The sequence below is a fragment of the Rhinolophus sinicus genome, linkage group LG13, assembly GCF_036562045.2.
Source record: "Rhinolophus sinicus isolate RSC01 linkage group LG13, ASM3656204v1, whole genome shotgun sequence".
Lineage (NCBI taxonomy): Eukaryota > Metazoa > Chordata > Mammalia > Chiroptera > Rhinolophidae > Rhinolophus > Rhinolophus sinicus.
In genome coordinates, this window is record NC_133762.1 from 115,077 (window position 1) to 130,575 (window position 15,499).

The following is a 15,499-nucleotide window of genomic DNA, read 5'->3' on the forward strand; positions in this document are numbered from 1 at the left end:
TTCCCCTCGCTCCTTCCAGCAGCCTCTTCCTGGGACCTCTGTGTGGGACCCCCTGTTAGTTCACCTCCCAGACAGTAACCCCCTCCTTCCCAGCTCTCACGCTTTTTATTTGCATCCAGCTGGTAACTTCCAGAACAGCTTCTTCTGAGTGTCAATGCCAAGATAATTGTATGGTTATCGTGAGGCTTGGGGAAAATATGACACTATCCTTGCTCTCTTCTTATTCTCAGCAACCACTCAAATTAATAAAGTAGACATTTTAAAAAGGAATGTTACCACATCAGTACTAGTTTTAACTGTATATAATTTTTAAAACCCTATAGGAATAACAATGACTTAAATAAGACTGCATACTCTCTGACCAGCAGAGTCCTGAGGTAGGTGGTCTGCAGCTGAGGAGGGGTTCCAGTGTTCAGGACCCAAGGCTCCTGCTGTCTCCACGTGCTGCTTCATGGTCCCAGATGGCTGCTTGAGCTCCAGCTGTCATTTCTGCATTCCAGTCAGCAGAAAGGAAGGAGAATAGAAGGGCCCGCCCTATCCCTTATAAATACACTTTCAACTGCCTTGCAACACTTTTCATTGTATCTCACAGCTCGGCTGCTGGTCATGTGGAAATGCGGCACTCGGCTGCTGTATGGAGCTGGGGATTTATTTTTAAGGAAGCAGGGGAGGAGATGTTGGGGTAGCTATCAGTTTCATCAGGGTTCTTGGTTGCACAGATGTGTCATTATTTGGGCACTTTGCCCTGAAGTCTTGGGGTACCCACCCAAATGTGTGGAACCCTCACACCCACTTCACTGCTCTGAAGAGACTCAGAGACGCAGCAAGGCCTCGCAGTGTCATGGGCCTCGGCATACAGGTCCCGTGTGTGCCATTCCCTCTCTTTTGTCAGGCCTGTGGGGGTGGGACAGACAGCTGTTGTTTGTCACAGGTGTGATAAGTGAGGCTGAGGAGACAGGAGGTTGGTCCAAGGTGGAGCTGCATGTGGGTGGCAGAAGCAGGACTCTGTCTCAGATCTTTGGCACCAGAGCTGTGTGTGGTCCCTGACTGGTGGGAAGTGTGGTGACCCAGAGGGTTCTCGGTGCTGGCCATCTTCATCACTGTGCTCGGGGGGCAGCAGGGACAGGCCGGTGTGCAGGGGCCCTTCAGGAACTCTGGCCTGCAGGCGGCACTGCCACGTCTCTGAGGACGTCTGTCAGCCGTCCAGGGTGGACAAGTTCAGGAGGCTGAAATTGTGACCAGCTTCCAAGACCCACGTTTCTACAGATAACTGTAGGCACAGCAAGGTGCTCTTCAATTCCTGGCTTTAAGAAAAAAATCATTAATTACATTGGTTGATTAACTCTGGTTTTTTTGGTTTGTTTTTGCTTTCAAAGGGCTGCTCAGTTTTTGCGGAAAATGGCGGACCCACAGTCCATTCAGGAGTCACAGAATCTGTCCATGTTCCTGGCCAACCACAACAAAATCACACAGGTGAGGCTGGGCTCTGAGCCGGGGGAAGCGGGGCCTGGGGGCCAAGACCACACGTGTGAAGCGGTGCTCTGGGCCAGGGCACTGCGGGGCCCGGGGCGCTCAGTGACAGGGTCTCCGGCTCTGTTCCAGTCCCTGCAGCAGCAGCTTGAAGTGATTCCTGGGTATGAAGAGCTGCTGGCCGACATCGTGAACCTGTGCGTGGATTACTACGAGAACAGGATGTACCTGACGCCCAGCGAGAAACACATGCTTCTCAAAGTACGTGGGTGGGGATGGCTGTCAGGGGCCCCTACAGAGGGGTGACAGGCTGGCTCTCATTACTGTCTGCAGTGCTCGTGCCACCCTGGTCTTATTCTCACGCTTGGGGGGTCGTGTGTGTTGGGGAGTGTGTGTGTGGGGGGGAGGGTTAGGGTATGTGTTGGATGTGTGTGTTTGTTGGGGGTGTGTGTGGATAGCAGCCTGTGCTACAGGCTCTCGACACATTCCCGTGAGTGTGTCCTGAGCTGGCGCCGGTGCCAGGTGGATCACACAGCCACCCCCAGGGCAGGTGTCTTCGGGTGACGAGGTCCTGAGCCATTCGTAGCAGAGGTTATACCAGATTCTGCTGTTAAGTGTGTAATTCCTAGGAGTTAAGTACAGATGGTTCAATTTAGGACTTCCAACTTTGGTGCAAAAGTGAGACACATTGGGCAGAAACTGTACTTTGGTTTTTGAATGTTGAGCTTCTCCTGGGTCAGAGATAAGCCATGTGAGCTTGTGGGGCTTGGGCCAGTGTAGTGTCAGCACGTTTGAGGTGGTGGGTGAGGCTGAGCACAGACGGGCACAAGGTTAGGCGGGTTCAGTGCATTTTCGACTTACAATACGTATTTTCCACTTAGAATGAGTTTATCAGGATGTAGCCCTGTTGTAAGTCGGGGACCACCTGTAAACTGTCACCATGAGTAAAGTAGTCTTTTGTTGGTCAAGAAACATGGCCATGCTCCATATTCTTCATTATTACTGTGTTTCAAGTTGGGGAGGTTCTCAACAACATTTCTCACTGGGGATGCGAGAAGGCGGTTCTGCGTTCCTTTCCCTCGGCTGCCCCCCCTGTGCAGAGGGCAGCCCTGGGGGACCTGTGCTGGGTGTCCTTGTGAGAGTGGGCCCAGCCCTGAGACCATCCCCACCGAGAGCACCGTGGGGGTCAGGGCTGGAGGGCGCCATCGTCAGCTGCAGGAGCCCCGGCCACGGGTGCTTGTGGCCATCTGCCATCTGCGTTTACCATTGCTCTGTGGCTGACATGAGGGGGAGGTGGGAGAGGTGCTGGGAGGACAGTGAAGTAGCCACAAGAAATGGCACATAACACAGTAGCTGCAAAGGGAGGAATAGTGCCTGTTTCCTGGGGGCTTTTAAAATTGCCTTTCGAAGAAAGAGTGGATATCATTTCACAATTATGAGCTGTGGCGTGTAAGCACATATGGGTCGCTTACCTTGCAGGTCTGAGTTTCATGTGCCATTTTGGGGTTTTCCAGGTCATGGGGTTTGGTCTGTACCTGATGGATGGGAGTGTCAGCAACATCTATAAACTAGATGCCAAGAAAAGAATAAACTTATCCAAAATTGACAAGCACTTCAAGGTGAGTTCCATGTTTCCGTGCACCACCGTATTGACGTGTGTGCAGTTTGAGTTTTGGCTGTGAGCGCTGGTGCCATGAGCTGTGCTGGGATGTGAGGGCTCCCTTGCTCCTGAGAGGCGCTGACCCCACCTGTGTTGGTGTAGCCTGGGCTCGAGTCATGCCCTGTGTCCTCCTCGTCCCTACGAGAGCCTGTGGCTGTACTCACAGACTGTCCCTGTGGTGCAGCAGGCCAGCTGTGATTCTGTGCATGCTGTCGTGACACATGAGACGTTGTGTCTGGGCTGGCGGGGTGACCAGTGCTGCTCTGAGGAGTGCTTGTGTGCACGTTTCTGTGGGACGTTTACCCAGAGGGCAGGCATCACGGGCACATACATTCCCAGGTAGTGGACACAGCCCAACGGCTTCCCTCATGGATGTGCTGGCTGGTGTTCCCACCAGCTGCTGCTCCACGTTCGGGCCCACACTTGCCACTGTCACTTTGTTTCCTTTTTAGGGGGGCATCCGGAGGCTGGGTATGTCACTGAAGTTTTGTTGGCCAGCGTTTCCTTGTGGTTTAGTTGGTGTTTCCCTGATAACTTTTCATGCTTTTCCTTTGTGTTCTCTACTGAAGTGTCACTTCACATTTCTTGTTCTCTCGTTTCTCCTGTTGATTTGTCGCTCTTTATGTTTCCTGGGTACGTCCTTCGTTGGACACAGGTATTCTAAAGTATGGGCATTCTCCCCTACGTGGCTCTCCTTTTCACTGTCATAAAGGTGTCACTTGGTGAATAGAGCTTCTCAACTTTGATGCAGTTCATTCTATCAGTAGGTAGGTCTGCTCGCCAGGAAGTCTCCAAGTTCTGTTCTTCAGGGTCGTCATGTGTAGCGTCCCTTCACCTTCGGGAATAAATGGGCTTGCTGACTTCCACACGCACTACTCATAGACCATTTATCATCCTGGACTGTTGTCTGGGATTCCAGACAATTTAAGGAGAGGGACTTTAAAAATACCAGGTCTTCCAACACACGAACTTGATGTATTTCTCCATTCACTTAAAACTTTAAAGTTTTCTCTAGAATTTTTGGTAGCATTTTTGCTTAGAGGTCTTGTATGTATTTTGTTTGATGTGTTCATACATGTTTTTATTTTTTGATGCTATTACAAATTGTTTCTCTTTAAATTTTCATTTTCTGATTGTTGCTAGTAGATAGAAATGCAGTTGATTATTTTATGACCATGGATCTAGCAAAAGTTAGGTCAACTTTAGTATTTGAAATGGTTTTATGAATGTTGGTTCTTAACTTGTATTTTGTTCCTTTTTTTTTTGAAGTGAAGTAGAAGTTGTTTACCTCTTTTTTTCCAGTAAATGATTTGCAGAGATAGCTTTCAACCCACAGTAATTATTAGCATTACTCATTCTTCTTGTGATTATGTGTTTGTGACTGAACACACATGATGACACTGTTTCTTTGTTCTTTGACAACAGCAGCTCCAGGTGGTTCCGCTGTTCGGAGACATGCAAATAGAACTGGCGCGATACATCAAGACCAGCGCCCACTATGAGGAGAACAAATCTCGGTAGGAGCATGAGCTTCTCAGGAAGCGGTCCGGCAGTGTTCTCATGTGGCTCTGTAAATGCGCTCTTACCTCAGCTCGTGATGACACCTCTGAGTCCTTTCTCAGCTCGTGATGACACCTCTGACATTCTCAGCTGTCTGGTCTGGAACTGAATACCGGATCCCCTAGCCCTTGCCCCATGTGGCAGTTTACATTTAACTTCATTAAAAAATGCCATTGTTTTCCTTTAGAACAGCCACATTTCAGATATCTCATGGGTAGTGGCTGTTATATTGGTCAGTACAGATACAGAGCGATTTCTTTATCCTAGAGAGTTTTGGTCGAGAATATAGATGTGTAAATAGATTTTCTGGGCCCAGAGGTGTGCAGGTAAATGCTTAGCAAACAGCTTGGGGGTGGGGCGGGATGTTTGCAGGTCTCTTACAGGTTACAAAAGCATCACCCCCAGGCCAGATCCAGCCTAGGCCTTTTTTTTTGTAAGACCTCTCTAACTAAGAATGGTCTTTACATTTTTTATTTTTATTTTTAAGATTTTATTGGGGAAAGGGAACAGGACTTTATTGGGGAACAGTGTGTACTTCCAGGACCATTTTCCAAGTCAAGTTGTTGTCCTTTCAATCTTAGTTGTGGAAGGTGCCGTTCAGCTTCAAGTTGTTGTCCTTTCAGTCTTAGTTGTGGAGGGTACAGCTCAGCTCCAGGTCCAGTTGCTGTTGTTAGTTGCAGGGGGCACAGCCCACCATCCCGTGCGGCAGTCGAACCGGCAACCTTGTGGTTGAGAGGATGCGCTCCAACCAACTGAGCCATCCAGGAGCTTGGCAGCTCAGCTCAAGGTGCCGTGTTCAATGTTAGTTGCAGGGAGCAGAGCCCACCATCCCTTGCGGGACTTGAGGAGTGGAGCCGGCAACCTTGTGGTTGAGAGCCCACTGGCCCATGTGGGAATCGAACCGGCAGCCTTCGGAGTTAGGAGCACGGAGCTCTAACCGCCTGAGCCACTGGGCCGGCCCGGTTTTTACCTTTTAAAAGGGTTGTTTTTTAAAAAAGGTGACAGATGTGACAGTATAGCCCACAGATCCTAAAGTATTTCCTTTCTGCCCCTATACTGAGACAGGTGGCCAACCCCTGCCATCAAGGGTCTGTAGCTCATAATTATAGATGATAAATACACAATACTTATTCTAGTTCCGAATAGCCAGGTGAGTCTCACAGGTGCTTTTGTTGACTTTCACCAAACACCTATACCTGTAGCCACCCCGTTGCTACAACTCCAGTGTCATTTTGAAAACCTCATTTCTGTCTTGGTGTGTTTACTTGGAGACTGGCAAACTTTTTCTGCAAGCCTGAATTGTAAACACGTGGTTTGTGTTGCACCGTCTTCTTTGTGTTTTAACAACTTCTTAAAAGTGTGAAAACCATTTTGTGCATTCTGGGGCCGTACAGACTCTGGAAGCATTTGGCCTATGCTGTCGTTTGCCAAACTCGGCGCTAACTTATTTCCTAATAAATTTGCCATTATATCTGCTATGCGGCCAACAGACAACTTCTCACCATCTGAGTTACATGTGTGGAGCCAAAACCTCTTCCTGCTTCAGCACCAGCTCAGGCTCTGATTGGAGTTTATGCTGGTTTCCATGGTGTAAATAGTCCCACCATAACCAAGTTCATGCTAACCACTTGACGACTGTAGCTAGAAGCACGCCTTTACAGAATGCTTTCACCCTGACAGGTTCAGAGCAGAGGCAATGGCAAAATCGGTACAGATCGGGACACGATGACTATAGCTTATGTCTTCTTTAATATGATTTACTGCAAGTCGATAGCATTGAATTGGTCATTGTGGGCGTGTTCAGCAGCCACCTCTCGGGTGGAAGAGCTGTTTGAGGCCTGCGGGGTTAGTGGGTTGGGTGTGTGGAGGGCGGACCTGGCACAGGGCCAGGGCTGTACCTGTGCGTGCTCACTGCGCTGGCTCCAGGAGCTGCCGTGGCAGCTGCAGGCACAACTGTGTCACCCGCCTGTAGCAGAATCAGGTTAGAGAGGGGACATCACGCCCATCCTCTCACCAAGTGGGAACTGCATTCCTTCCCTTCGTTAAAACGCCGTGTGCGTGTTGGTGCTGCCCACGAGGCAGCCGCCCACTGACCCCAGGGCCTGGGCTTCCTGCCTGAGACCGCCAGCAGTTTTCATTCTTAGTAAACTTCTTGCCCACTCAGTTGTGTGTTTGCTGCTGGAACGGTGTCGTGCACACCACCTAACCTCCAGGTGATGGCACTTTTCAACTCTCCCAGTCAGGATGAGTTTTGTTCCCGAGTCCGGCTGCCCTGCTTTCTACTGTAGCTTACGCTTTCACATAGGAGTAGTAGACTAGCATCCGCTTGGGCCGGCAGTGATGTGTCAGGGTCCTCGGTCAGCTGCCGCTCTCGGTCTCTTAGAAAGTAGCTTCTTAATGAAGGAGAGGTTCGCATTACTTTTCCAACACAGATAAGAGGAGGTGGGGCAGAGCCCCTGCTGCGGGACGTGGGGCCGGTGGCTGGCTCCTCCCTGAGGGCTCCGCCTCCCCCACAGTGGGTGGCTGTCCTGTGTGTCCCCGGCTGCCCCAGCCTTGCCCCCTGGGGGTGACACGTTTGCACTTCCCCACCAGGTGGACCTGCGCATCGCCCAGCAGCAGCCCCCAGTACAACGTCTGCGAGCAGATGGCCCAGATCCGTGACGACCACATGCGCTTCATCTCCGAGCTGGCACGCTACAGCAACAGTGAGGTCAGTGCCCGTCGCCGCCCGCCACCCAGGGCCCTGCGCTGGCACTGTGCTCTCTGCGCCCACGTACTGACTGTAATTGCTTCAGAAACATAGATTAGTGCCAGACACTTAAGTGGTGGCCATCGTAATGGACGAGGCTGAGCAGGTAGCATTGTCTGCATGTGTTCAGCTGTACAAAACTTCTTTCTCAGGGAACGTAATAGTGATCCCAAGAGAAAGGACTGAGGAGAGACCATGAATTCAGTGGCTGTCTTAGTCGAGCCCCATGTTCTTAGCTGCTGGGGGAAGGTGCAGGCGTGGGAGGGCACCGGAAATGGAGTGGTCCTGACTGGTGGCCCCTTTCCTGTCTGGAGAGAGGACGTCCTGAGGCCAGAGGTTCTCAGAAGGACCATTAACATTTGGGGGGAGGAACTTTGTGCGTTGGCCCAACCCCATTGCAGGATGATGTGCACCCCGTCCCCACACACCAAACACGAGTCATCATATAACCAAAATGACAGACAGCCCGATGCCTCGGGCACTGTGGCCACCCCGGTGGGTGGCCAGCACAGTTGTGAGGATAGAGATGGGGGCAGCCCCCCGGGAATTATGGGCAGCTCACACACAGTAGAGCTGATTTGTACGCTCGCAATCAGTGCCTTTGAGTGTGCGTGGCTCCTGTCTGGGTGTCAGCTGCAGAATAATAAGATGATGGTTTAATGAGGAAGAGATGTATCTTCGAATGCTTTGCTCAGTTTATTTTTAGACATTTATGGAGATCTGATCCACCCACTTCAATTGTACAACTCAGAGTTTTTTAGTATATTCGGTGAGTTATGCACCATCACCACAGTCCAGTTTTTAACATTTCAGTACCCACGAAAGCCATCTGTACCCATGAGCCTTCAGTCTGCGTCCTGCCATTCAGACCCGGTCGTGTGCTTTCTGTGTGCGCATTTCATTTGCCTCTTCTGCACATTTCATATAAATTGATACGTGATCCTGTGACTGGCATTTTTTACTAACATAATGTTTTCAAGGTTCATCCATATTGTAGCTCATATCAATTTTATAATTATTTTATGGCTCCTTATATCAGTTTTATGGTTTATAATTATAACAGTTTTGTGGCTGAATGATATTCCATTGTATGGACACACCACATTTTGTTCATTTGTCTGTTAATTGGACGGCATTGTGGTTGTGAATAGTGCTGCTGTGAACATCTGGGGACAAGTTTTTCTGGGGGCATGTTTTCACTTCTCTTGGGTAGATATGGAGAGTGGAATTGCTGGGTCATATGGTAACTCTGTTTAATGTTTTGAGGAACTGCCAGACTGTTTTCAAAGTGCCTGCACCATTTTATATGCCCGTTGGCAGTGTGTAAGGTTCTGATTCTCTGCATCCTCGTCAACACTTCTTACTGTTTTTTTGTTTGTTTTTTCGTTTGTTTTTTCTGGCCACCCTAGTAGGTGTGAAGTGGTATCTTGTGGTTTGGATTTGCGTTTCCCTAATGACTAATGACACTGAGTATCTTTACATGTGCTTATTGGCCAATTGTATGTCTCTAGAGAAATGTCTGTTCAGGTCCTTTTGCCCATTGTTAATTTATTTACCTTTTTCACTATTAAACTGTATGAGTTCTTATATATTCTAGATACCAGTCCTTTATCTGATATGTGATTTTCAAATGTTTTTTCCTGTTCTGTGGGATGTATTTTTGATTCCTTGATGGTGTCATTTGAAGCACAATTTAAAATTTTTGATGTAGTCCAATTCTATCTATTTTTTCTTTGGCTGCTATGCTTTTGCTGTCACATTGAAGAAACCACTGCCTAATGCAAAGTCATAAAGATTTACCTCATGTTTTCTTCTGAGAGTTTGGTAGTTTTAGCTCTTACATTTAAATCTATGATCCATTTTTAGATTTTTTGAGTGATATGAGGCAAGGGTCCAACTTCATTCTTTTGCATGTGGATATTCAGCTTTCCCAGCATTATTTGTTAAAAGGACTATTCTTCCTCACAGAAGGCACCCTCAGCACAGGTCAGTTGAGTGTGCGCCTGTGTCACTGCAGCATTATTTACAGTTGCCATGGAAACCAGGTGCCCATCTGTAGAGGCACAGATAAGGGAGGTGGGGAACATGTACTCCTCACGACCTAAGGTGGGGCAAGCTGTGCACGCGCATCTCAACACTGAGCCCTGGGACCTGCAGTGCCTACGGCAGCTGTTCTCTTTGCCCCGCTGGGCGCCCGCCACCGGGGTCCAGTGGTTTCCGTGTTGGCCCCCTGTGCAGGCTTGGGTGTCACCATGTCCCAGTGCCTTTGGGGAGGTTCCTAGGGGTAAACACCAGATATTCCTTCTGGCCATGGGGTCACTGCTTGATGCTGCTGTCATGCTCTAGGTTGTCACAGGGTCGGGCCGCCAGGAGGCTCAGAAGACAGATGCGGAATACCGGAAGCTCTTTGACCTGGCACTGCAGGGCCTGCAGCTGCTGTCCCAGTGGAGCGCTCACGTAATGGAAGTGGTAGGCCCCGCTCTTGCTTTCTGGAAACGTGGGAACTAAGGCACCTACCCCTCAGTTGCTTACAGGTGTCTTCCTTACAAAACACATCAAGAAATTGACTAAATGATCATTTTTCTGCATTAACTGTGGTCCTTGGATCAAGAACAAATTGGCTTTTTACCTTTGGCACAAGACGACATATCATTTTAAATATAAGAAACTCAACATGTATTTCATTTATGTGTGTGTGTTTCTTTTAAAATTTATTAATAGAATTAAATTTGTACTGTTTTGATGATTTTTAATTCTCATTTAAAAAATTTTATTAAATTTATTGGGGTGACATTGGTTAGCAAAATTATATAGGTTTCAAGTGTACAATTCTATAATAGATCATAATTTTCATTTTTTTAAATAGCATTTTCTCTGTGGAATTCCAGCCTTCAGTTTCTTTGGTTTACCATTAGTGAAATGGTTTCTGATGCTATATAAATATTTGGATACCTTTAGATCCTAGAAGATTCTTTTGTGTATTTTGGTTAGACAGAAATTTTATATTGGATGAGTACATGGTCATTTGAAAGGCTAATTCTTTTTTTTAAATGGTGATGAATGCCTGGCCTCTTAGATATTCCACACAATATCCAGGCCACTTCACCTGAAGCCACATGGACGGAATGTTGTGTGGTTTTATGGAGATGGATTCTGTGGGTGCATGAGAGAGCGAGGCGCACACAGTAGGGGCTGCCCTGGGTAGCTTGGTGAGGGGCACGCCCGTCAGCCCATCAGTTCCACATTGGGCATTCATGTGGCTCTCCCTTCTCTCTGACCACACCAGTACTCGTGGAAACTTGTGCATCCAACGGACAAGTACTCCAACAAAGACTGCCCCGACAATGCCGAGGAGTACGAGCGCGCCACCCGCTACAACTACACCAGCGAGGAGAAGTTCGCCCTTGTGGAGGTGCGTTTGTCTGCTCTTTCCTCCTGCGTGGCTCTGGCCGCAGGCTTCCCTTCAAAAGCTGAGGCAGAAACATGAACAAACTGCACGTTTTATCTTGTTGCCTCTGTGTAGGGCACCCTTTGCGTCTGTCACCGTTGTCAAAACAGAAGATAAAATAGGTTGTGGGTTACTGGTCTCTGCGTTGACAGCTTCCCAGGGGCAGCTCTGGGGCCTGTGAACAGGGCACAGCTTCTTGGTGTGGGGACACAAGAGGCACGAGAAGCCACCCTGGCGTCTGAGAGTAAAGAGCCCCCCAACCCCCAATTTGGGGCTGTGGAGTGGCCATCTCTGCTCACATGCCTGGCGCAGTGGCCTGAGGCTCTGCAATGTCCCAGGAACCTTTTGATGAACAGTTTCAGTGCCATCCAGTTTCTTTCCTTTTGTATTTGTACTTTTTCTGCCTTTTCTAAGAAAGCTTTGCACGCTATAAGGTCCTGAAGATGTGCTTGCCTTCTGGATGTGTTATTATCTGTTATTCTGCCTTTGACATTTAAAGCTGAAATTCCCTTCCCCGCTGCTGTTGTGAATGAACTGACCACTCCTGGTGGCTGTGTTTCTACTGACTTCTAATCCGCTGGGCCTACCTGTCTCTCTTTGGCCTACCTAACACCCCTCTGTCTTAATTACTGGAGTTGATGTTGCATCTGGTAAAGAGTTCTTCAAGAGTTAATTCTTCTGGTCCTTTGTATTTTCATATAAAGTTTAGAATCATCTTTTATATCCTAGTGAAACCTGGTAGAATTTTATTATTTTTTTTAATAACGAATTTACCCTCTTAATTTTTTTTTTTTTTTTTTTAAAGATTTTATTGGGGAAGGGGAACAGGACTTTATTGGGGAACAGTGTGTACTTCAGGACTTTTTTCCAAGTCAAGTTGTCCTTTCAATTTTAGTTGTGGAGGGTGCCATTGAGCTTCAAGTTGTTGTCCTTTCAGTTTTAGTTGTGGAGGGCGCAGCTCAGCTCCAGGTCCTGTTGCCATTGCTAGTTGCAGGGGGCGGAGCCGACCATCCCTTGCAGGAGTCGAGGAATTGAACTGGCAGTCTTGTGGTTAAGAGCCCACTGGCCCATGTGGGAATCGAACCGGCAGCCTTCGGAGTTAGGAGCACGGAGCTCTAACCGCCTGAGCCACCGGGCTGGCCCCTTGGTAGAATTTTTAATGAGGATACAAATAAATCTATAGATCATTTTAGGGAGAATCAACAAATTTAGAATATTAAGTCCTTTATAAATATGGTATATCCCTCCAGTTGTTTAGATTTTCTTTAATGTCTCTTTTACAACCTGTATAAAATTCCTGCACATTTTTTGTTTAGCTTTATTTTTAGGTGTTCGATGGTGGTATATTTTAAGATTTTTCTAAATATTTATCACTGGTATTTAAAATCTAAATTATGTTTTGCATTTTTCCTTATATCTACCAGCTTGTCTAAGCTCACTTATAATTGTAATAAATTATTCATAGATTCTTTTGGACATTCTATTTACATAATCGTATTATCTAGAAATGGCAGTTTTATTTCTCTCTTCGTTCTATTTTTTTTTTTTTAAATGCCCTGGGTAGGATCCCTACTCATTAAATCGGAGGAGGCACAGGCCTCCTTGTCCCATTCCTCCTCTCAAAGGAAAGCTTTCGACATTCCACCACATAAGACATTGGCCGTAGGTTTCTTGTAGCCAGCCTTCATCAGATCAGGGAGGTTGCCTTCTATTCTTTGCTTGCTAAGAGATTTTATCATGAATGGATATTTATTAAACGCACTGCATCCATAGAGGTACTCCCATGACCTTTTTATTCCATTAAAGTGGTGAACTTACATTGATAGGATTGTTTTGATCAGGTTTGAAGTTACGCAAGCCCCTGAGGTTACCAGCATAAGTGCAGCTTGATCATGTGTTACCTTCTGTGTATTGCTGGGTAGAGTTTACTCATCTTTTGCTTAGGATTTTTGCATCAAAGTTAATGAGTGAGAGTGTCTTTTAATATTACTTTTTTTTCATATTTTATTTTAGAGCACTTAGATATACAGAAAATTGCAAAGATGGTATAGTGAATTCCCATGTACCTCACACCCATTTTCCTTTATTATTAATATATTAGTTTTGTTACATTTTTAATAGACCAACATTGACATATTATTATTAACTAGAGTCCAGGCTTTATTTAGACTTCCTTAGTTTTTCCGTAACGCCCTTCTGAGCCAGGATTCCATGTCACATTTAGCTGTCGTGTGTCCTTGTGCTGCTCTGGGCTTTGACAGTTTCTTAGACTTCGCTTGTTTGTGATGGCCTTGAAGTTTTGAGGAGCACTGGTCAGGGATTTTGTAGAATGCTCCCCAGTGCGGATTTACCTGATGGTTTTTCATGGTTAGACTGGGGTAATAGGTTTTGGGAAGGAGGACCGTGGAGCTGAAGTACTGTTTTCATCAAGTCCCATCAGAGGTACATGAGCATGGCTCATCCCTGTTGGAGTTCACTTTGATCATGTGGGTCACTTGTGAAGTTACCTACACCTCCCACCACCCCTTTTCATGGTCGTGCTCAGCCCACGCCTGCGGAGGGGGAGCACTGCTTCTTCGTAACTTTCCACTCTGACTTTTTGGATGTTAGCGTCATCCGATGACTTGTGGCATGCTCCCTGTTTTCTGTTGTGTGCAGTGGTTTGTGTGAGGTGTTCTTTCTCCCTTATGTGTTTGCTAGCATTTACCGGTGAAGCTTTCTCATTATGGGATGGGTTTTGAAACATTTAGTTTCTTTACTGTATATAGGCGTATTCAGATTTATATTTCTTCTTGTATTGGTTTTGGTAAGTTGTATTTCCCAGGATTATCTAAGAATCTTTCTACATTTTCTTAATTTTTGGCATACAGTTTTTGATAATAAATGCTTATCTTATTTTGGTAACAGGTTGTTTTCTTCTAGGTAGTATACAATTTACCCATTTAAAGTGTAAAATTCAGTGCTTTTTGGTACATTCATTGAGTTGGCAATCACAATCAAATTTGAAACATTTTGGTAAAACCCCATATCCATTAGTAATCACCCCCCATTCTGTCCTCTCTTCAGCCCTAGAGAACCACCAATCTCTCTTTCTGACTCTTAGATTTGCCTATTCTGGACACTTCATAAAAATGAAATCATATAATATGTGGCTGTCATTGGCTTCTTTCACTTAATATTATGTTTTCAGGCATGTGTCAGTATTTCATTCTCTCCATTGTCAAATAATACTCCTTGCATGGATAATATCACATTTTATTTATCCATTTATTAATATTAGCTCGTAGGCATTTGTGTTCTTCCTAGTTTTTTACTGTTATGAATTATGCTGCTGTGAACTTTTGTGAACAAGGTTTTGTGTGGCCATGTTTGCGTTCCTTTTGATGATACACCCAGGAGCGGATGTGCTGGGTTATATGATAACGCTGTGTTTGACATTTTGAGACACTGGTTCTCCAAAGTGGCAGCACCATTTTACATTCTTGCTGGCGGTGGACGAGGGCCACACTGCCCCCACATCCTGGCCAGCACTCGTTATTGTCTGTCTTTTTGATTCTTGCCATCTGACTAGATATGAAGTGGCATCTCACTGTGGTTTTGATGTGCATTTTCCGGACAACTAATGATGTTGAGCATATTTTCATGTGCTTATCGACAGTCTGTATATCTCCTTTGGAGAAAGGCCTATTCAGACCATTTATCAGTTTTTAATTGGCTTGTTTCACTTTTTATTATTGAGTTCTTTACACATTTTAGGTACCAGTTCTTATCAGGTTTGCAATATTTTCTCCTATTCTGTAGGTTGTCTTTTCACTTTCTTAATGGGATCTTTTAAAGCGTAAAGTATTTAATTTTGATAAAGCAATTTTTTTTTAGTTTTTCCTTTTATTGCTTATGGCTTTAGTGTCATATCTTAAGAAGCCATTGCCTAACCCAAGTCACAAAGATTAACTCCTGTTTTCTCCTAAGAGTTTTATAGTTTTGCCTCTTCTATTTGAATGTGCGATCTATTTTGAGTTAATTCTTTTATGGTGTGAGGTAGCGGTTGTGTCAGGGGTCCTCAACACCACCCTCAGGCCGGATTTACCAGAAGGACTCAGAGCACTAAGTAGCTGTTCTATTCAAGGTTAGGATCCATTACAGCAAAAGGATACAGATTAAAACAAGTAAAGGGAAAAAGCACGTGGGTGACGTCCAGAAGAAATCAGGTGCAGGCTTCTAAGTGTCCCCTCTGGATTTGCATGGATGTGCTTAATTCTCCCAGCAGTGATGGGTGACAGCAGTGCAAAGTGCTGCCAGCCAGGGGTTTTCCCCTGAGCCTCAGTGTCCAGGGCTTTTCTAGCGGTTGGTGATGCAGGCACGTCACACGTGCGCGATTGACCTCCGCTCCTCAGACTCTGGAGACCCCGTGTTCCAGGAGCTCAGAACTCAGTTTCTGCACGTCAGCTGGGCCAGATGTGAAGACAGGCCTTTCTTGGGCATGTGCAGGGCCTGGTTACTCCAGGCTTGCCCAGAGGCACTGTGCATGAGGGGCAGCAGCCTTCTGGGCGTGCTCAGGCCGCCTGAGAAGGAGCCGTCTCCTGTAACCCGCCAGAAAGCCATGTGTCCCCAC

The 15,499-nt window shown here is 46.5% G+C and overlaps 1 protein-coding gene across 4 annotated transcripts in view; it reads left to right on the forward strand.

Moving 5' to 3' along the window:
- Positions 1-15,499, forward strand: part of CYFIP1 (cytoplasmic FMR1 interacting protein 1) — a 59,980-nt gene that overhangs the window by 15,806 nt on the left and 28,675 nt on the right. For 3 of the 4 annotated variants that reach the window (XM_074317259.1, XM_019753209.2, XM_074317257.1), the window contains exons 7-13: positions 1,377-1,473; positions 1,603-1,731; positions 2,985-3,089; positions 4,556-4,647; positions 7,283-7,400; positions 9,786-9,908; positions 10,726-10,851. In XM_074317259.1, the coding sequence (XP_074173360.1) occupies positions 1,377-1,473; positions 1,603-1,731; positions 2,985-3,089; positions 4,556-4,647; positions 7,283-7,400; positions 9,786-9,908; positions 10,726-10,851 (790 nt within the window). The remainder of the gene's footprint in view (positions 1-1,376; positions 1,474-1,602; positions 1,732-2,984; positions 3,090-4,555; positions 4,648-7,282; positions 7,401-9,785; positions 9,909-10,725; positions 10,852-15,499) is intronic. The other variant, XM_074317258.1, reaches the window with a different exon arrangement.